General features: G+C 41.3%; 1 protein-coding gene across 13 annotated transcripts in view; it reads left to right on the plus strand.

Moving 5' to 3' along the window:
• Nucleotides 1-22822, plus strand: part of PLCH1 (phospholipase C eta 1) — a 300525-nt gene that overhangs the window by 101374 nt on the left and 176329 nt on the right. For 2 of the 13 annotated variants that reach the window (XM_070072617.1, XM_070072616.1), the window contains exon 1: nucleotides 7100-7868. The exons of 6 other annotated variants lie outside the window; for them this stretch is intronic. In XM_070072617.1, the coding sequence (XP_069928718.1) occupies nucleotides 7604-7868 (265 nt within the window). In that variant the 5' untranslated portion in view covers nucleotides 7100-7603. Of the gene's footprint in view, nucleotides 1-7099; nucleotides 7869-7895; nucleotides 8343-22822 lie in introns of those variants that run through there. 5 more of the 13 variants (XM_051818723.2, XM_017346860.3, XM_070072609.1 and 2 more) reach the window with 5 other exon arrangements.

Below are 22822 nucleotides of genomic sequence, written 5' to 3' on the forward strand. Positions count from 1 at the left end.
TGTGGAGAGCAGCTCCCTTCTGTTTCATCAAGAAAGAAACAAAGAAGGGGCCGCATTGTAGTCCAGCTGGTTAAGCCACCTGCATCCCATATGGGCACCAGTTGGAGTCCCAGATGCTCCACTTCTGATCCAGCTCCCTGCTATGGCCTGAGAAAGCAGTGGGTGATGGCCCAAGTTCCTGCACCCCATCCCCATGTGGGAGACCCGGAAGAAGCTCCCGGCTTCGACCTGGTCCAGCCCCAGTTGTTGCAGCCATTTGGGAAATGAACCAGATGGAAGATTTCTCTCTGTTTATTCTTCTTTCTCTGTAACACTGATTTTCAAATGAGTAAATAAATCTTCAAAGGAAAAAAAAGTGAGTTAATTTTTCATTTCTGTAGGATAATTTAGGTAGACTGTTGTGGTAGTGCTGTGAGCTGTGACATACTGTGGCTGTGGTGGTGGTCTGAAGAGATTTTTCAGACACATGGCTGCTCTCTCTTTGGCCTCACTTTCAAGGGTATTGACTTTGTATTCAGGGGATCTGAGTCGTTCTCAACTCCCTTTATACTCAGAAAAGGTTTTTTAAGGGGACCGGGGGTAGCGGGAGGTTATTTCATAATCTAGAATCCTCTTTTCTTCCTATGTCCCTCTTTATGGTTAACTCTATGTTTGCATTTCTCATGGCACCATACATGGTGTCTCAGAATTCAGTATTACCAGGTTAGGAGTTTGCATTAAGACTACACTTGTGCCTCCTATTTGAGTGCACATAATGTAATTCCCATTTGACTGGTTGTAAACCAAGCCATGCGTGGGCAGATAATATCATTTACCTCTTATTAAACTCAGAGATGTCAGATTAAGGCATGGTAAAATGTCCCACATTAAGATATCAAATATAAGCAAGCATGATTATTATGGAAGCAAACAGTCTTCCCTTAGCTGGAATGCTGGAGACTGCAAACACTTAGGGTTTATTCTAGTCTCTTCCATTTCAGTTACCCGGCTCCTCCTCCCAAGGGAGGGGGTTAAAGGGCTTCTTTCAGGAGAAAAGTATATCATGAGTGCTGTGGGGGAGTCTGATTATGGGACTACTTAAGTTTTGAGAATTTAATTAAAGCTTTAGCCTTCAGGGTGGATATTTGTTTTAATACATGTCACTGTCAACAATCATTAGAGATTCTCATGTACCTACCCATATCTGGCTAATTCCTCTCTATCAATGTTATAATTAACACTGATCACAACTGATGGTAGATATCCAAGCAGTTGATGCTTTTTTTTCTTTTTAAGTATATGGATATAAGTTCATGAACCTCAAATGTCAGTTGAATTGCCACATTTCCTGAGTCTCTGCCAAAGGCAGGTAAAGTGCTTTATGTGTTCACTGGCTGCAAGCGCCTGGGTTTCCTAAGGAACCTGTGGATAAAAGTCTCAGTTGTTTCCATGAGGTCTCAGTTGTTTTCATGGTTTACTCAGGCTGAAGCCGTGCTCTGAGTGGACCAAGGATTTTATTTTGAATTATATTGACATCTTCATCAAACTGACAGTGATGTGCCTGTAAATTTTTATGCCAACCTTTACAATTTAAAGTGACATGACCAGTAAACAGTCAAGTCTTTCAGAAAAAGATATTGAGTCTTGAAAGGGAGATCAACAAATCATCAGTGAAATATTTCAGAGAGGCAGTTGAGCTAAAGTGTGGCTCATCTCTGTCCCATGGAACATAACAAAATTAAATGTGAGTAATACACAGCTTATTTTGGGACTCAATGCTTAAAAGTGTGTGGCAATTACTCTCCACTGATGCATGGCAGGTTTTTAATGTAGAGGAAGTCCAAATTGGTTTATTTGACAAGTATGTATGATCTGTAAGACATGTTCTGTATCATTATAGTTACAACTCACCAGTGATGAATAAACAGCCATGGTAAGTCTGCCATCTGAATAAAACTCTCATTTTAGCCATCCTCAGCATTTGCTTAGCAGGCACTGGATGGAAACCTGCACCCCTACAGGTCTTCATCTGTTCTTGGCACAAATTTTTGTAGTACACTGGGCTTGCAATTAAAGTGTTTTTTGTACTCTTGTCCTGTTCTCTATCAATTAATTCTTGCTGGCAATAATATGTTTAGCATGTTTGCATGACTTGAGGAAAGAGCCCTGTGTTTGGATTAGAAAGCTCAGTTTCAGGGGGTTCTCCACCCCTCCCTGCTTCCTGGTTTTCTGATCTTGGCTAAGTCATGGAGAGTTTCTGAGCCTAAGATTCCCCATCTGTGGAAGTGGGATGAACATGGTGCCTCACTGCCTGCATATAGTTGTTGTAATGTTCGTTTGAGGTATCTGTTCTGGCAAGACTTTGTAAGAGTACAATATTCATAAAGGTATTTGTAAATATTTATAAAGTTACATTGCACAAGAGTGATGAGATGCTAATTCTTACTGCTCCTGAGCATTTAGGTGTACTGTATGGAGTCTCCTAATTTTTCCTTTGAAGATGAACTCAAAATAGTTCCTTCAGGCACAGCAAACGTTCCAACAATTTTTTGGGTCAGTCCTGATAGGTTTCTGAGCATCATGTAATTAGAATTTCCTTAAATGCATTAGTGGTGAATAAGCCACAAGCATATAAACTCTGCTGGTTTTGTTTGAATTGAGGATATATGATCCGTAGTCCCTTTCATCCATTAAAGTTAAAATTTGCAATGACTGCCGCTTTAATTTAGTAAGTAGAGTCCATCCATTGTAAATAGAAACTGAGAGCAGATTTCCAGTCCATCGCATGGATTACTGGGTAGACATGCAGAGGCTAAAGAATCTATCCCTTCAGTTAGCTCCTTTTTTATCCCTCTGATTTGCAAAAGTCAAGAAATGAGATGATGCTGCCCACTGCCTCAGAGCCAGATATTGTCAGCATAGCCAGGGATTTTGATAAAGGATTGGTGCCCAGTGTCTCCAGAATGATCTGGAACAGCTTGGAGCTATTTCAGGGGCTCAGACAAGACAGTGCTTCATGGTAGGCACCTTCTGTTTTAGGAAAGGAAATGTATTTGCTCATCCTGAGAACATTTCCCTGGAGCACCCACTTGGAAGCTCTTTGGGTTTGTACATATTTTGGAGGATTCTTATTGAGGTTTCATATGTTTGTGCAATTTTGTTTCATGAGGGACACTGAAGATTTTGAATTTCTTGTGTGCTTGAGTGCAGGAATTATGAGGCTTTATGATGGAAAAAAGGGGATTAAATATTTGAATGACAATGCTCATTGTCTCATAGTACATTATCTGGTGAAAGTCATTGACTGTAGGACCTGACTGTGGGGATTCACTTCCAGTTTATAACTTACTCACAGTGCCATAACAGGGAAGTTGCTTAACCTCCCTCTGCCTCAGTTTCTGTGTCTGAAACTAGAGAAAAATCTTATCTCATTTACTCATGGGGCATTGTAAGCTTTAAATAGACATCTTCAATATTAGAAGTAGTGTCTGCAACATAGAAAATACTTCATAAGAGTGGGCATTTGGTGTAGATATTAAGACAACCAGGTACCAAGTTGGAGTGCCTGGGTTTGAGTCCTGACTCAATTTGCAGTTCAGCTTCCTGTGAATAGGGATCCTGAGAGGTGGCAGGTGATTGCTCAAGTAGTTGGGTCATTGTCACCCATGTTGGAGATTTGGGTTAAATTCCTGACTTCCAGCTTTGGCCTAGCCTAACCCTGACCAAAGTGAGCATTTGGGGTGAACCAACAGATCAGAGCATTGTCACTCGCATCTCTCTCCACTTCTCAAATGGTAACAGTAGGCATAAGAAGAGCTTCATAAATGTTAGTAACCGTCAAAGAAAGTTAACCATCATTATAGCATATCTTCTCTATAGCTGAATACTAGTAAACTGACTAAGCTTTTTTTTTTTTTTTTTAAAGATTTGTTTGTTTATATGAAAGGCCATTTGGTGAATGAAGCACTGGATGAAACATCTCTCTCCCCCCATCCCTTTCAGATAATTAAATAAATCTTTTTTTAAAAAAGCCAAAAACTCTATGAGGTTGTACTATTCCCAGATGAGGATATTTAGACTTAAAGGCTTGGAAACATGAGATTTAACAAATGAAAAAATGCAGGAAATATTCCATGGGACATACCTATCCTAAGCAGTTGTTTGCTGCTTATACGAAATTCAAATGTAAGTAGGTGTCATGGTTTATCTACAGCCTTCCCTGTAACTTCCCCAAGATCATGCAGTAGGTACAGGAATAGACTGTGACTTAAACCTTGATCCAGCCACCTTGAAAGCCCTTGCTTTTTTACCTATTACCCTGTAATGTTTCTTTAAGAGATCAGAAGTAGAATTCAGATATGAAAGATGAGGTAAATCTTCATAGGCTTAAAGTCCTCTACTTGTTAAACTTTGAGAAGCTGAGCTCGGAGGTACCTTTCTGTATCTTTTGCCTGATTGGTGAAGACAATTCCTTATTTGTTCTGATGATTCAAAATGGAGAAAGCTGATAGGGGTCTCTAAGGCATCTACTGTATGCCAAGCCCTGTGCTACAACTAATCTGGAAAATGCCCTATCTTTTCACATGAAGGTTCCAATTAAGAAGTTAAAAACTATAGGGCTGAACTGGCATTGAGGTGACCAATCAGAAACACCAAGGCCTCCCCAGATCCAGTTGGCCTGCTCCTGACATTACCCATGACCTTCTGTGGAGAGAAGACTGGGGAGTGATTTAGGGAGACATGGCTATTCACCCAGTACCCTCTGCCAACCTTGGGATAGGTGTTTAGGTTTTGTGATTCTTTAGAATAGGCTGCATAAAAGGTTATTTGCTGCTTAATAAGGAATAGGTATTCCAGACTCTCAAAAATTCATGAGTGTTCCTTGGTGGTTAAATGAATACTTATGGGCTGAGCCTACTTTTTTACAAGCTTGACCAGCCGCCCTTTGAAGCAGTAAATACTCACCATGGGAGAGTGGATTGGCTCTCAAGGGTGTCCCAAAGCCGTTGAAGATAAGGCTGCCCGTGTGGTGCTGGTGGGTTCTGTCCACATTGTGCAGGACAGCCTTTTCAGGGAGCAGCCTGTGGAGCTTCAGGTGCAAGAGGCAAGAGGGGTGAAGACACTATGAGGAGGCAAGGATTCCCTGTGGGTGCAGTGAACAATGAACAGTTTGTCCCCGCCCCCTCACCTGACCCTTCCTTGTGTTGACACACAAGGTTGGGCGTCAGGGGTCTTTGGACGGAGGGTTCAAATGTTCCATGAGAGCACATGCACCTCATTTTCCTGGTTTTTCTAAAGATGCCGTTTGCTTTTTGGGCATTTTTGGCTCTGGGCAGCCACTGGAGGTAGGAATTTATAACTTGGTACCAATTTTGTTTTATGGAAACACGATTGTCTTTTTGAGTAAAATTATCTGGGAGTATTAAACATTTGAATTATTTAACAGAAATGGATAATTCTAAGATATCTCAAATTTTGGGATTCCAATCTGTGCTCAAACTTTTGGTTAACTTCATGTTAAAAAATGAAGTCCCAGGGCTGGGACCGTGGAGTAGCAGGTTAAAGCCACCACCTGCAATGCTGGCATTCCATATAGGCACTGGTTCAAATCCCAGCTGCTCCTCTTCTGATGCAGCTCCCAGCCAATGTGCCTGGGAAAGCAGCAAAAGATGGTCCAAGGGCTCGGGCCCCTGCACTCACATTGGAGATGAGGAAGAAGCTCCCAATTCTGGCCCAGTCTGGCCCAGCCCTGGACATTTTGGCCGTTTGGGGAGTGAACCAGAGATTGGAAGATCTCTCTCTCTCTCTCTCTCTCTCTCTCTCTAACTCTGCCTTTCAAATAAATCTTTTTTTTTTTTTTTTTTTTTTGACAGGCAGAGTGGACAGTGAGAGAGAGAGAGAGAAAGGTCTTCCTTTTGCCGTTGGTTCACCCTCCAATGGCCGCCGCGGCCGGCGCACTGCGGCCGGCGCACCGCGCTGATCCGATGGCAGGAGCCAGGAGCCAGGTGCTTTTTCTGGTCTCCCATGGGGTGCAGGGCCCAAGCACCTGGGCCATCCTCCACTGCACTCCCTGGCCACAGCAGAGAGCTGGCCTGGAAGAGGGGCAACCGGGACAAAATCCGGCGCCCCAACCGGGACTAGAACCTGGTGTGCCGGCGCCGCTAGGCGGAGGATTAGCCTAGTGAGCCGCGGTGCCAGCTCAAATAAATCTTTAAAAAAAGAAATTTCCGGCTGGCGCCGAGGCTCAATAGGCTAATCCTCCACCTACCAGCGCTGGCATACCGGGTTCTAGTCCCGGTTGGGGCGCCGGATTCTGTCCCGGTTACTCCTCTTCCAGGCCAGCTCTCTGGTGTGGCCCAGGAAGGCAGTGGAGGATGGCCCAAGTGCTTGGGCCCTATACCCCATGGGAGACCAGGAGAAGCACCTGGCTCCTGCCATCGGATCAGCGCGGTGCGCCGGCCGAGGGCGCCAGCCGTGGCGGCCATTGGAAGCTGAACCAACAGCAAAAGGAAGACCTTTCTCTCTGTCTCTCTCTCTCTCACTATCCACTCTGCCTTTCAAAAAAAAAAAAAAAAAAAAAAAAAAGAAATTTCCTTTCAAAAAATGAAGACCCTTGCTTTTTTGGGGTGATGAACAGAATTTCAAGGCAATAATAGTAATGATAATATATAATATCATGGTTCTAAGTAGTTTATATTAAGTTCTTAAAATGGAATAATATTTTGAAGTAAGACTGTTGTTATGGCCATTATACAGATAACAAAACTGAAGAGCAGAGAGTTTAAGTAACTTGCTGAAGATGTCATAGCTAGTTGGAGGCAGAGTCAGGGTGTGAACCCCAGGCAGATAGACTCCTAAACTCTTCATTGCTGTGGTTTAGTTGTATGTGTGTATATGTCAGATTCAATGTGGCCAGAAAGATATTCTAATTATATAGACCCCCCCTACACCTTTGAACTGGAAATAGAAAATTTCATGGAAGTAGTTAAGAGGAAATACTGAGATTTACAACTTAGGGGAAGGGATATGCAAATTGGAAAGCACGGGAATGGGGTAGAGTAGAGGGGTGGGTTAGCAGTGCAGGCTGGGCAGCTCTGATAGGAATGGAGGAAAGACACTGACACTGGTGACTACAGAGTGGGAAATGTTGGGGGAGTTCCAGGGACCATGGGTGGGTGGTCAGCAAGAAGCCAGGGAGCAGGACATGGAAATAAGGGTCAATAATTCAGAAGAGAATTTTCTGGGAGTCACTGCTCAGGTGGAGAGACCTAGTTACAACACTTAAATGCAAGACTAATTAAGCAGGACCATGGTAAATTGCCCATGAATTATCTGTGTGTCTATATACCTATTTTTTCAATGAAGCGGATGAAACTCTCAATAACGTTTAGATATACTGTAGGAAAATTGTACTATAATCATGTGCTGCTTCATTCACTAAATCTTTCACATTTTTAAGACTCATTCATGCTATTTACCTTGCCCACGGGGAAGTTTTTTTTTTTTTTTTTAAATCTGAGAAATAGCCTTCGCTGCATCAAGTGTTTTAAGATTGTAACCTCATTGCTTCTAAGTTGGAAACCTTCCAGTCTTTTCTGTGTTTGTTGCTGTTTGTGTGAGGAATATGGATAAAAACCAAAACAAAACAAACCAACAAAAACAAGGAAAGGCTTCCCGAGAGAGTAAATATACGTGGCCCCTGACAGCTACAGAAGTAGCCTGTAGTGCAGAAGACAGTGTGCAGCTTGTTAACGCAGGGACGTTAGCTTCTGAGAGCATGTGTGTGTCTGTGTGTGCGCATCTGTGTGTCTCTCTGTGTGTGCCTGTTCGTTTCTGCATCCAGCTTGCGTCACGCCACAGTTATCAGTGTTTCTCAATGACTTCCGTAGGTGAGGAGGATTTCTTTGATGGTTAAAGACCTAAACTTCCGAGACATTAAATGTGCATGATGCCTGGAGGGCTTTCAGCGCTGCACTAAGCATGCATGTCTCATACCCAGAGTAGCCACAGCGCCTGCATTCCCACAATAGCGGCAGCCCTGAGCAGATGCTGCCAGAGTGCTTATCTGGCTGTGCTTTTCACTTTGGGACAAAGTTCTACAGTCATATCTCATGGATTGATTTTTCTCCACACTGTCAAGCCTGAATTGTGACGATCTCATCATGCCATAAAGGGCAGCATGAGCCCAGTTTTTGGGGCTGCTAAGGATTTCATTTTTGCCTTTCCCCCCTCTTTCTGGAGATGTGTATCAGAAAAAGGCTCTGCCTTTAGAGAGAAATTTTCCTGCTCTTGCCAATAATGTGTAACAATATTAAATTTAATGGCAGACCTTGAAGTATATAAAAACTTAAGTCCAGAAAAAGGTAAGATTCATACTACTAATTTTAAGGTAAGTGTGTTAGTCCTAGTAAAAGATGGTAAGCATCTCTTATTTTATTTCCTGTTTAGTTAAGTGGAAGACTTGTTTGAATTCTTGACAATGTATTTGGCATATTCTATTTAACATGAAAGGTAAAGACTTTTGATTAGGCAAAAGTGTTTTTTTCTTGTCTGTGTACTTTTATAGTGCTAGAATTTGCATGCTGACAAATTGAAAGTACATCATTATAATAAAGTGGTCAGTGAGGAAATCATTTGTGTTAGGTTGTAAGTCAAGGTTGCAGACATGCCTAGAAATTTCATTTGTCTGCCACTTGTAAACAGTGGATTTTAATGTAAACACTGTCAAGTTTGAGTAACGATGAATACAGCTGTATTTTAACTTTCTATGGTAATCTGGAGAGAATGATTCCCAATTTATACCAATTAAAGACAGTCATAGGTAGTACAAATAATTGGCTTTATAAAATGAATGGCAGAAGTATTCAGCACAGATAAAATGGAGGCAGAATCCATGTGTCATGTCCTTAAAGACATTCATCTCCAGTAGCATGGGAGAAATATTTCAAGGTATGAGTTAGATCAGGAATTTAAAATACATGGAGATTGTTCTTGAATTCCGAGAAGTGTTCCTGCCTGGTCAGACAGAATAAATGTCAAGAAATGCCTTCTAAACTTATCTTCAGACTGAATTTTGTCTGTCATTTCGGATTATTCATGTGCATCTACTCAAATATAACTTTAGCACCTCAGTGCTTGATCTGAGGGCCTGTCTGGAGATTGTTGTTAGTTTATGCTATCAACTCCAGTGTGCCATGGTCATGGCATCAGCATTGATGCTTGCTTTTTATTCAAAATGCCAGTTGTACCATGGTTGAGATATCCCAAGTATACATGAATTTTATAAGCCTGGGAAGAAGCTTTTATACAGAAATAGGATAGGATTTGGTTTACTTGAGATGTAGTTTGTCAGAAGGATCTGCATTTAGAGTTTTGTCCTTTAATGTATTTATAAACTGTTTTGTATGCAGAATGTAAAAGTAAATGTAATTACATAGTGTACTGTCAGGATTGTCTGGTATTACGTATCATGGGAGTAATGATGAAAGTGACTTCTCTAACTTTCACTTCATAATGTGGTCTTTAAGATAAAATTAAAGTTAAAGTAAAGCTATATCTGAAACATTATGGTAACTTGAATGAATTATTTAGTCACATAAGCTTTTAAAGCTGATAAGTATAAGGTGTATTATTTTTATAGTAGATGTTTTCACTCACAAATGGTTTTACTAGAGTTTATTAATTGAATATTTATTTCAGAGCTTACAAAGAAATATTAATATCACATATTTCATATTTTGTCTTCATAGAAATAGATTTTCTATTTAATGATTTATAGAGTGAGAAATTTCCTTTACTGATTTTTTTGATATTAAAATTATCTTAGTCACCAGCAAGACTATTCTTCAAATCTTTCTTCTGAACTCTAGATTAATTTTAAGAGGAACATCTTAAATTATACAAACTATGAGTGTATAAAATTAATAAGTTCTGAAGTCTACTGAATACTGAGTTCACTTTTAAAACAGTGATATAAATGGACATGGCTTCAATTGACTGGAATACGAAGTTGAGAAATGTGTACATGGGGACAGGAAGGCCAAAGAGAAGAAACTTGAGTTTTGGTGGCATATGCTTAGTCTTAAAATTGTATATTCAGTGTGAGTCTCACGTTGGCATAGTAAGTGTAAAATTCATGTTTGCTCCTACATTTTGTACTTAGGTATATACTAAGGAAATTATTAGCCTTAGAATTTACTATACAGACTAAACATTCTGCCAAGAATCAGAGAGTTGTCTCCGTGATTCTTAATTCTTAAATCACTGAGTGAGAGAATGTAGGGATTGGAATTGCAACATAAAATCAGAAGTCAGAGCAAGCTTGAGACATGTAAGGCAAGTTGTTATAACCTCTTTTTATCTCTGAACCTCAACTTTCCTTTTTAGTAACAAGAGGCAATGTTACTTCCTTGCTTATGTAGCAAGGCTGTTGTAAATTACTGGTGTAAGTTCTCTGAAAGCATTTGTAAGATGGAGAAAGATCACAGAAATGTAAGATGGTCTAGTCACAGAAATGAGGTTGTTACATGTTTCACCTACTTTAATTGAAAAGAGATTATATTTGCTCTGGGGTGCCATTACGAAGCATTTTGACCTAGAACTTTGGTACCATCTGCTACCAATTTTCCCCGTGGCTTAGTATAGCCTACGTGCCAGCAGTGTGCGTGCTGTGTATGAAAGCCTTATGGAAGGGCAATGCAGGAGTGAGTCCTACATTTCTAGAGCAGGAACAAACCAAAGCAATCTCAGGTTTGTTTTGTTTTGCTTTGTTTTGTTTTTATAAGGAGAACAATAGGGATGGAGAGGCTGCACAGTTTTCTCACAGACGTGGAGCAGATCTGTGGCTGGCTGGGGTCCAGCCTTCCCATTCTCTGATCAGGATGACTGGACCAGCTCTTTTCAGTCCAACAGATTTTTGCTTTTTGGAGATGATAAACATTTCAATACTTGTGATTTTGCTCATTTTCTGTCATGAATTCTTCGTACAAGGCTGTTTTCTAGGGAGGAGAAAATGAAGAGCTGCTTGTGGAGTTCTCAGCTGCTCATAACTTACGGGTACAGTCAATAGAGGTATCTGTCTAGAGTGCTTTATCCACAGGTATTTTTTGGGGATATGAAAATGAATAAAGGTGTTTACCTCTTTTCTGGTAATTCTTGGTCGAGTGCACAAGCATGCTTATATTACTGTGATTACAGAGATACTACAATAGAGGAGCAATCCAGTGGTATCTTGAGTGTGAAGAAGTCAGCAAAGGATTTCTGGATGTGACATTTGAACTAAGCCTTGAAGGATAGCAGGGTGTATATCAAGTGGATAAGTAAAGATTGGCGTTAAGAAGTAGGCAAGGGCCAGGTGTTATAAGAAAGCCCCAGTAATCCAGGTTAAGGAATTTGGACATTATTTTTTAGAAAAGGGCAACAGAAGGTTTTAAGCTAGGGAGAGATGAATCGGATTTGAGCTTAAGAAAGAGCTGACAACAGGGTGGGAACTGATGGCTGGAGCAAGGGGGACTGGCAGGCTGTTGCAGTCAATAGCTGAGGAAACATGGGCCTTAACTTGTATTTCTTAGCTAGGATGATCTGTCTTGAGCACTAGGCTTTGAAGTCTACATTCGTCTCTTTTGTCCCTGACCAAAGCCACCCTAAGATTCTCCCTGCATCTTCCTCTGTGTACATTTGTTATCCAGCCTTGTATTTGGGATAAATTAGCTGCAAGAAAGTAATTGCCTGATAGGAATTTAACATTGCCACTCTTAATAAGATTGTGACCTCTTGTCCACTAGACAGAATTGTTCCTCATTAGGAGTATCTCTGTTTCTCTACTGCAACAAAGAATGATGTCCTCATGAAGCTCAGAGAAACCAGCCTCAGTCCTCTTTAGGTTGCAGGATGTTGGTTTGGATGTTGTCATGTTACTTGCATCATCAGTCCAAATATAGCAGTAGAATAGGAAGTTCAATGGCCATTTATTGGTGTTAAGCTTTCGTGGATGTAGCTATTCCTCTGTTTAATGAGGAAGATGATGCCCGCTATGCTGTGTACTTTACCTTGTTCCCCAGATCTATCAGTCTGTCTTTGAGCCATCAGTGAGTGCAAGTTCCTCCTTATTGTTCTTGATCAAAGATTTTTACTCTTTTCATGTATTTTCTATTTCAGATGAATTGTAGAACTTCCTGTCTGGTTTTTAAATAACCCAGTTGGGATTTTTGGTCAGAAAGCATTGCCTTTGCAATTCACTGAAGCGAACTGTCAACTTAAAGACATTGAGTAGTCTCTTAGGAATTTTAGTAGGGCCATCTTGGCTTAGGTCTTCTCTCACGTCCTTCTCGTGTGTCAGTAAAGATCTGGAATTTTCTCTACACAGATTTTTCCTTTTCTGTCCAGGTTTGTTTTTATTCCTTCTGTAGTGATTTCTATGATATTTTCTTAATTAAAAATTAGCAGTTGAAAATTAAACACGGTAGTACAAATGAACTAGTAACAAAATATGTGGTTCCTTTTCCCCAAATAAGTTACTTTTAACTCCACCACTCTCCTTTTTATAGAGTTTTGATGTTACTTTCTCCTCTCTAGGTCGTAGACTTAAAATTCCACTTACTTACTTCTCAGTTTTTTATATCATCTGTGCTATTGAGTTTTCTTACATGGTAGATGAGGAGTTAGCTCAGTTATATGTGTGCAGTTCAAAAGGTTCTTGGAGAAATGGAATTAAAAAAGCAAAATTTTCATGAACTTTTTGAAGACCCTTCATACTGTCCTCATGTCCCCTTCAGTTATTCTGTTGGTTAGTTTTATAACTTTAACAATTATCTTATACTTTTGTTTCCTGCTCTGCCAACTAGAAATACCCTAGCTACTAAGGTATTCCCTTTACCAATTCCTTCTCTTCTGTCTCTCCTAACCTCTCTTTCTTTTTTTATTAGATTTATTTATTTTTTATTTAAGAGGCAGATATTTATAAATATATGAATATATATATGTGTGTGTATATATATATATATATATATAGAGAGAGAGAGAGAGAGAGAGAGAGAGAGAGGGAGGGAGAGACCACAAATGGCTGCAACTGCTGGAGCTGGGCCAGTCTGGAGCCAGGAATAACGAGCTTCTTTCAGGTCTCCCAGGTGGGTTTAGGGGCCCAAAGACTTGGACCATTTTCCACCGCTTTCCCAGGCACATTAGCAGGGAGCTGGATCAGAAGTGGAGCAGCCGGTACTTGAACTGGCACCCACATGGGATGCCGGCACTGCAGGTGGCAGTTTAACCTGCTATGCCACAGTGCCAACCCCTCTCGTAACCTCTTTCAGTGCAACAATTTTTCTATTCTTTTTCCATAGTTGTATTTCTTCCTCCTATGTTTTCATCATGGGTTGATTTTAAAAGTTCAGTATTAATATACAAAATTTATACTACTGTGACAGTATAAATATTCATCAGAGCAAAGCAACCACCAAAGTTATTTTAATTATGGATACTACTTTAGAAAATGACATCTGAGGAAGAGGATAGATTCTGGACATTTCTATAGCAAATTACGTGATTATATTTATTAGAAAAAATTGAATACTTAATATTAATTTTAACAACTAGTTATCTCCATCATAACCCTGTGGCCTGGGTATGGTTGTTGTCTCATTTTTAGAGACAGGAGCCTGAGAGAGAAAAGATCCTAACCTAGGTCAAACTGTAATTAGTTGGGCTGACATTTGAATCCTGTTTGCTGACTTTGGAGCCTGGACTTGAAGTCATGTGTGTGTGTGTGTGTGTGTGTGTGTGTGTTTAATTTTGGTTATATTGCAACTTGTTGGAGGTAGTAAGATATATAGGCAGGAAGGGATTGGTTTTCTTTCTTTTTTAATATTTAGTTTCATCTACTTAAAGGCAGAGAGTGAGTGAGAGAGAGAGAGAGGGAATGTTCTATATACTGGTTTACTCCCCAAATTACCCCCCAAAACCAGGGCTGGGACAGGCTAAACCCAGGAGCTTGGAACTCCATCCAGGTCTCTCACTGGGTGGCAGGGACCCAAGTACTGTAGTCGTCACTTGCCGCTCCTCAGGAAGCTGGATTGGAAGCTGAGCTGCTGGGATTAGAACCTACACTCCATTATCGGATGCAGATGTGGCAAGCAGCAGGTTAACTCACTACACCACATTGATCCAGTATACTTCTTGTAAAAGATTCTTCTCTATAAAGACATCTCAATTTAACTTCTTTAAAGCTGCAGGTGTTTTTCCCCATCAGAGGGGTTTTTGATAGCTGAGCGCTGACATTCCTTTGTATAAATGGGTCTGCTATTGAATCGTCCTGAGCGGGAGACAGAAAGGAGAATGGTGTGGTAAATTAAACAGGGTTTGGTATAGGGAAGCAGCGGCAAGAATGGTTGGGGTGGGGCCAGATCATGTAGGGAATTTCAGTGGGGTCTGAGGGATAAGGGGAGAAGATGGTAAACTTTGGAGTAGATGGATGATCTAAAAGTGGTATTTTGGGAAAGAGTCTAGTAAGTGCTGAGAAGAATGGATTCAACAAAGGCAAAGGCTCCTGCAGTCTACTTGATAAATTGGTTCAGGCATATCAAGGCCATGAACCTGAGTCATTGGGGTTTTGACAAATGATCCATTACTGTCTCTGATTACCTGTCAACAGAACAGGAGCTACCATGAGCGAGCTAGAGTTACTTCAGCTGTCTCTTTGAAGAAGAATAAGTTATTATGTCTACTGATCTGTTTAAAGACTGTGTCATGGTTGTAAATATGTGTAACGGAAGGCTTTCGTCTAATCCGGGGACCCATTGCTTTTGCTTGTTCTTGAAAATCTGCGTGAGTGTTGTCTGGTTTTTTTGGGAGGCTGTTCAAAGATGGAAATTCATCTGGGCTCTGAAACATCCCCCCGAATCCCTACAAAAGGTGGACTTAAAAAGAAGAAGAAAAGAAGAAGGGATGAAATAAAAAAAGTTTGAAAGGACAGTTTTCATACTCTTTTTAAAAAATCCTTATTATTATGTTTATTTAAGTTTTTTTTTTTTTTTGGTTTATTTATTTGAGAGGCAGAGTTGGGGAGAGAGAGAGAGAGAGAGAGAGAGAGAGAGAGAGAGAGAGATCTTCTATCTGATGTTTTACTCTCTGAATATCTGCAATGGCCAGAGCTGGGCGGGTCAGAAGCCAGGAGCAGGAGCCAGGACCTTCTTCTGGGTCTCCCTCGAGGGTGCAGGGGCCCAAGCACTTGGGCTGTCCTGTGCTGCTTTCCCAGCCATTAGTAAAGAGCTGGATTGGAAGTGGAACAGCCGGGACTCAAACTGGTGCCCATTTGGAATGCTGGTACTGCAGGAGGATTCATACCCTTAAAATAATTTCTTTGCACATTTTCTCAATTTCTATGTTCACTTGTCATTTGCCCTCCTCCTTTTTTTAAAAAATATTTATCTTATTTATTTGAAAGGCAGAGAGAGAGAGAGAGAGATCTTCTATCTGCTGGTTCATTCTCCAAATGGCCACAACTGGGCCAGAAGCCATGGGCCAGGAGCTTCTTTCAGGTCTCACATGTGGGTTCAGGGGCCCAAACACTTGGGCCATCTTCCTCTACTTTCCCAGGTGCATTAGCAGTGAGCTGTATCAGAAATAGAGCAGCTGGGACTTGGACTGGTGCCCATATGGGATGCCAGTGTTGCAGGTGGTGGCTTACCCCGTTATGCCACAATGCCAGTCCTGTCCTGCCCCTTTCTTTAATTCTTTGTTTTATTTTGAATATTCACAGTTATAATCAATGTCTATTTAAAAAAAATCAAAGCAGTATTGACTTATATGAAGTATTAAGTGAAATTTCTCTTTGCCTTTGTCACTCTTCAGATATCCATGGTTGATACTTTGACATGTGGAGCTGCATCCTTCCAGGGTTGAATGTATGTGCTTGTATATATGTGTGCATACACATATAACAGAAAGTAATCATGTCAATAATACAGGTCTAATAATTTTTATGTGGCCAATAAAGAAGAATGAAAAAAATTTAATCATCTATACTTTGTAGCTAAATACCTTTCATATAGGGAATAGTCTCCTGATTTTTTAAAAAAAATTATTTATTTTTAAAGATTTTATTTATTTACTTGAGAGGTAGAGTTACAGAGAGAGGGAGGGAGAGAGAGAGAGAACAGTCTTCCATGCACTGGTTCACTCCCTAGTTGGCGCAATGGCTGGAACTGAGCTGATCCGAAGCCAGGAGCCAGGACCTTCTTCCAGTTCTTTCACGCAGGTGCAAGGAGCCCAAGCACTTGGGTCATCTTTAGCTGCTTTCCTAGGCCATAGCAGAGAGCTGGATAGGAAGAGCCCAGGGCTTGAACTGGCGCCCGTATGGGATTCCGGTACTGCATGCGGAGGCTTGGGCCCCTAGGACATAGCACTGCTCCCTCATCTCCTGATTTTAAGGTCTTAAGGTTAATTTCAATTATTTCCTACCTTACTTATCTTCTTACTTTGGTGTTCTTTTTATTTCATTTTATTCTAGTTTATTTTATTTTTTTTATTTTTATTTTTGACAGGCAGAGTTAGACACTGAGAGAGAGAGAGACAGAGAGAAAGGTCTTCCTTTTTCTGTTGGTTCACCCCCAAAATGGCTGCTATGGCGGTGTGCTGCTTCGATCCGAAGCCAGGAGCCAGGTGCTTCCTCCTGGTCTCCCATGCGGGTGCAGGGCCCAACTTGGGCATCCTCCACTGCCTTCCGGGGCCACAGCAGAGAGCTGGGCTGGAAGAGGAGCAACCGAGACAGAATCCGGCGCCCCGACTGGGACTAGAACCCGGTGTGCCGGCGCCGCAAGGCGGAGGATTACTCATTTCTTTTCTCAGGTTCTCCTTGATTGTTTGAACAATGAAAAGCCCCGAAAACCAAGTAGGAAAAAGAGAAAAGGAAGGCGTGGAGAGCTTAATAAACAGGAATCTACAAGTTTTGGCAAGGGAGAGGGATCATCTCTCAAGTTTTTACTTATTTATTTTATTTTTCTTATTTTGACTGTATGCTTGGCTAGTCCTTTATTTGATCATGGTGTATAGTCATTGCCAACTTATTTCATATTCTCTCACTTTCTGTCTTCCATCTCAAATTTATGCCTTTTTCTTCTGAAGAAGAGGTGGATGAAAGCAAGTTGTGCACAAGGGAACAGAGGAGGAATCAACTAAACACAGAAGGGAGTGGTCCACCCTTTTCTTTGTGCTACTTTGTGTTTCCCACTGTGGCACTCACACGCATTTGTTTGTTGTAATTTTCCTGTCACAAAGTCTTCCTCCCCAACCCCCCTTAGACTTCTTTTCCTTGTTTTCTCAATTCATCTTGTGTTTTCATAGAAACAAAATGTAAAATGTGTTTGGTTTATAAAACCACATGCAAGTCCATTCATATAAGCATCAGTAGTTGATACCATTCTGCATTTAGCCTGAATTAGCCACGGGGCCTTGGAACCAGTCCTCTATGCTTTATGGGATGTTTCTAAGGTGCTTTCAGTGACTTTTCTGTTTTAAGCTCAGAAAGGTGTCATTGAGAAAAAAACAAGGCAAAGCAAATATTGGCTGGTCTGGCAGAAGTCCTGAGGTTCATGGAGAGGACCAGACTGATGAAAGTTCTAAAATTGGTAAATGTTCCTGAAAATAGTGTTAACAGGTCTACACTAACACTCTTTTGGAATTCACTCTTACTTAAAGTTGAATTCTGTTTTGTTCACTGTATTTAAAAAGAGTGATGGGGAAATTGGCATATGAAAAAGAATATCAATAGAATGGAAAATCAGTCCCTTTAGGAACAAGCCAGGATTAAGTGACTGAATGTATTTCTAAGTTGAGTCACCTAATTTTAATCCGGTTTTTAGTTATTTTCCTTCTTTTTTTAAAAGATTTATTTATTTATTTGAAAGTCAGAGTTATACTGAGAGAGGACAGGCAGAGAAAGAGAGATAGATGTCTTCCATCCACTGGTTCATTCCCCAAATGACCATAATGGCCAGAGCTGCATCGATCCGAAGCCAGGAGCCAGGAGCTTCCCCTGAGTTTCCCACGTGGGTGTAGGGGCCCAAGCACTTGAGCCATCTTCTACTGCTTTCCAGGCCATAGTAGATAGCTGGATTGGAAGTGGAGTAGCCAGAATTTGAACCGGCACTTTGAAATGAGATGCCAGTGTTGTCACAGTGACTTAACCCCTGCCCTGTAATGCAGGCTCTTCATGCCATTGTTTTATTATGCTACTTCTTTATCATGTTTTTATCTACTATTAACTTTTCTCACACTGTTTTAAATTACACTCCCTTCTTCAATTTCTCACCTACTTAATAGATAATTTATTTTCTTGTTTCTTTATTCATGTTGCTGGGACCTTCTCCCATTCACAGTTCTCTTTCATTATGTCATTCCTTTGTGACCCCAGATGAGAGAAGAGACACATTGAGACAGGGAGAGCAGCGGAAGTTCTAAATCAGAACTTTCCCCAGTGCTTCGGTACTGTGAGGGAAACTATGGGATTTGGAGTAAAATAACAGCAAAAGACAAAATTCTAGTAGTGGCTTAGCTTTCAGCTAATCTTTTGGGCAGTTTCTCTGGTGTGAATGTTCCTCACTCAAAACATAAAGATTCTTTGCATTCTGAAGAGAAGAGAGGATAAAATGAGATGATGAGGTTCACAAGTCTTGACCAGTGGTTGTTATGCCCTTGTTCTTCCCTTTTCCGGGCCTGTCTTCCACACACAGACCTCGTCTTGGGCTCAGCCTTCCTGTCCTATCCTCTGAGGTTTGACACCTACTTCAGTTTTCTGCTTGTGTTTTTCCTCCAAGCCTCCTTGTATGTTTACCCTTTTACCTGGCTATTATATAACCACCAACAAAAATAAGCCAAGCATATGGCTAAGGTGTGGGGAACAACTGCCAGGAGGCATAAGTTAAATCCTTGCTGGATGTTTAATCAGTGCACAGTTCATTATTTAGGGGAAAAATGCAAAGACCTTACCCACTCAATTCTGGTCACCCCAGTTGACCCGCAGTACTTAATACTACTCCTCAAGGAGAATTAATATCTGGTCATTTATGTTGACTTCTTTCATGCTGTGTCTTTCAAATCCATAAGTCACTTTGCTTCTAGTCACTTAGTCCAATTGTATAAATTAACCACATTGTAACCTGGCTAAAGATATTAAATATTACATGCTTAGGATCCTCCGTAGACCAAATAGAGAGGATGTTTTTAAAAAAACTTGAGGAAGAGGGATAAAAAATTGCTTAACTGGGGCCAGTGCTGTGGCACAGTGGGTTAAAGCCCTGGTCTGAGCGCTGGCATCCCATATGGGCGCTGGTTCTAGTCCCGGCTGCCGTTCTTCCGATCCAGCTCTCTGGATCTGGGAAAGCAGGAGAAGATGGCCCAAGCCCTTGGGCCCCTCACCCATGTAGGAGACCCAGAAGAAGCTCCTGGCTCCTGGCTTTGGATTGGTGCAGCTCCGGCCATTGCAGCCATCTAGGGAGTGAACCAGAGGATGGAAGACCTCTCTGTTTCTACTTCTCTCTGTAACTCTTTCAAATAAATAAAATAATATCTTTTTTAAAAATTGCTTAACTGTGTTTTCAAAAATTAAAAGATTAGTTAGTTTCTTTTTGCCTTACTATATAGGCAGAGGACCCTAAGAGAAAATCAAAAACAAAATGATGACAGTGTCAGTGAAAATTGGGAGAAAGGACCCTTTCATATACTGCTGGTGGGGGTCCCAAGTAGTATCATCTTTTGGGGGCAGTTTGACAGTTAGACAAACACTTTGGCTCAGCAGTTTGGCTTCCAGAAATCCTATAAAAGAACTTTCACATTTGCATAAAGATACATGTACAAGAAAGTTTGTTGCAAGTATTCTTTGTAATAGCAAGAAAAAGTGAGCAAACCAAATGTATGGTAGACAACTGATTTTATTTTATTTTTTTAAAGATTTATTTATTTACTTGTAAGGCAGAGTGACAAAAAAGAAGGAAGGCTAAGAGAGAAGTATCTTCCATCTGCTGGTTCACTCCCCAGATGCTCTCAACAGCCTAGGCCAAAGCCAGGAGCCAGGAATTTCATCCAGGTTTTCCATGTGGGTGGCAGGAAACCAACTTGGGTTGTCAGCTGCTGTCTCTCAGAGGCACTAACAAGAAGTTGGATTGGAAACACAAAAGAGTAGCAAGCCCTAGAACCAGACACTGATATGGGATTTGGGCCTCCAAGCGATGGCCCAACCCACTGCACCACAACTCCCTCCCGCAGACAACTGGCTTTTAAAAATTGGTAGCAAATCTATACCATGGGACAGTGTAGTGATTAACAGTGATGTGAAGGTTTATGTTGACTGACATGAGAACATACTGGCAGTTATTTTCAATAGAAAATATTTTTATTGTCATTTTCCTTAGTCCTAAAGAAGAAGATTAAATAAGCTTAGAAGTTTATGCCTTGAAATTTTAGCACTGGTTATCATTGACTATGGGATTAACATGATTTAGTTTTCTCTTCATACTCTTTTATGTTTGTAATTAGCATAAATTACATTTATAATCAGAAAAAATCAAATCTCTTAAAAATTGGGGTATATAAAGAGCAATCTTGGTGTCTCACAGTTCTACTCTGATTAGGCCATTGCTGCCCTGAGACCCTGGAGGTGGTTGCCTTGCCCCCAACCTCCTTTTCAGGTTGGGTGTGCCAGTGGCAAATCCGATTGCTGTCTCTTGCTCTCTCCCAATCCTTTTTCTGCAGCACTATGCACCAGTCCTTCCCCAGGCTGATCTTTGCTGCCTCTCCTTCCACAGCCTTGCTGGTTTGCCTGCCAACCCTTTAGAATAATTTCTTTTTTGCTTTGCCTGATGTATCCTCTGTCTGAAATATAATCTTCCTGCCTCATCAGCCTGTTCCTGCCTCATCGTCCTTTGCGTATTTGCTAACAGTTGAATGCAGACATTGGACCTGGACATGGGCTATACTTGTTAAGGCAATGCTAGCTGCATAACAGATAAAGGCCCAGCTCATTGGCTTAATTCAAGTTTCTTGCTGTTTTCACAGTTGTGTAACAGGTGTTGTGGTTGGGTGGCTCTCTTCCAAGTGGTGATTTGGGGATTAGGCTTTTTCTATCCTGTGGCTTTGCTGTTGTCAACATGTGACTGACAAGGTTACCCTAGGAGGGTCTCCTTGCAGCCAGCTGGAAGGGGAAAAGAAAGCAGGGAATCATGTGTAGGAGGTCATCATGAGGAAAGCCCACATTTCACAGGCACCCTGATCGCATTGCTTGCCTAGCTGCAAAGGAGCTTGGGGAATGTAGTCTGGCTGTGTGCCCTGGAGGAAGAGGATGTGCATTTAGATGAACATAGAGTAATCTCTACCCATTAGGCAGAACCCCACCTCCTAGCTCCACCCCTTGCTGGATGATGACTTATTAAAAGTAATGTATTTGAGCCTCAGTTTTCTGTTTTATAAAATGAGGAAAAGAACACCAGCTTCAAAGAGTCGTTATGAAGATCAAATTTTGAATCAATGTACATAAAATAGCTTCATAAAAAAGAAATGTTCAACAAACATGAAACTGGTTTGTAATTTTAAAAAATTTACTTACTTGAGAGACAAAGACAGAACTCCCATCTTTTTCACCCTCCAAATGGATACGATGCCTGGGGCTGGGTGGCTAAAGTTGGGAGTCTGAAATTCAATCAATATCTCCAAATGGGTGACAGGTACCCAAATCCATCCATCTTTCCTTCATTTCTTTGTTCCTTCCTTCCTTCAGATTTGTTTATTTATTTGAAGGTAGAATTACAGAGAGAGAGGGAGAAACAGAGAGATCCTCCATCTGCTGATTCACTCCCCAGATGGCCACAATGACCAGGGCTGAGCCAGGCTGAAGTCAGGAACTTTTCATCCAGGTTTCAGGGATAAGTGCAGGGGCTCAAGCACTTGGGCCATTTTCTGCTGCTTTCCTAGGCACATTAGCAGGGAACTGGATTGAAATGGAGCAGCCAAGATTTGAACTGGTGTTCATGTGGGATGCAGGCATTGTAGGTGGTGGTTTAACCCACCGTACCACAATGCTGGCCCAGCAATTTCTTGAGCCATCACCCCTGCCTTCCAGGATCTGCATTAGTAGAAAGTTGGGGTTAGAAGTCAGAGCCAGGTATTGAAGCAGGGCACTCTGATGTGGGACTTGAATGTCTCTTTTTCTTAAAGATTTATTGTATATTTTTGAAAAACAGAGTTACGGGGGGTGGGGGGAGAGAGAGGTCTTCCATCCTCTGATTCACTCCCCAAATGGCCACAATGTCTGGAGCTGAGGCAATCCAAAGCCAGAACCCTGGAGCTTCTTCTAGGTCTCCCCCATGAGTTCAGGGGCCCAAGGACTTGGACCATTCTCTGCTGCTTTCCCAGATACATTAGCAGCGAGCTGGATTGGAAGTGGAGCAGCCAGGACTTGAACTGGAGCCCATATGGGATGCTGGCACTGTAGGCCAAGGCTTTAACTCGCTGCACCACCGTGCTGGCCCTGGGACTTGAATATCTTAACTGCCAGACTAAATGCCTACTCCATGCTTTACATATTTTTGAAATCATACCTGCCTCACGAGCTAGGCCAGACATCTGCAAACTACATCTCATGGACTCAGTCCACCTGAGTGGTTTTACAAATAAAGCTTTATTAGATCACAGCCATTTTCTCTAGTTCATGTATTTTCTAGGCTGGTTTACTGTCTGACTCTGCATAGCAACAGTTTGCTGACCTTTGGACCACACTGTCTGAGGTCTTAGTCATTTGATATTTAGCACAATGTATGAAACATAGGTGCTCAGGGATTTTTTTTTTAAGATTTATTTATTT

Source organism: Oryctolagus cuniculus, chromosome 4 (assembly GCF_964237555.1).
Source record: "Oryctolagus cuniculus chromosome 4, mOryCun1.1, whole genome shotgun sequence".
NCBI lineage: Eukaryota > Metazoa > Chordata > Mammalia > Lagomorpha > Leporidae > Oryctolagus > Oryctolagus cuniculus.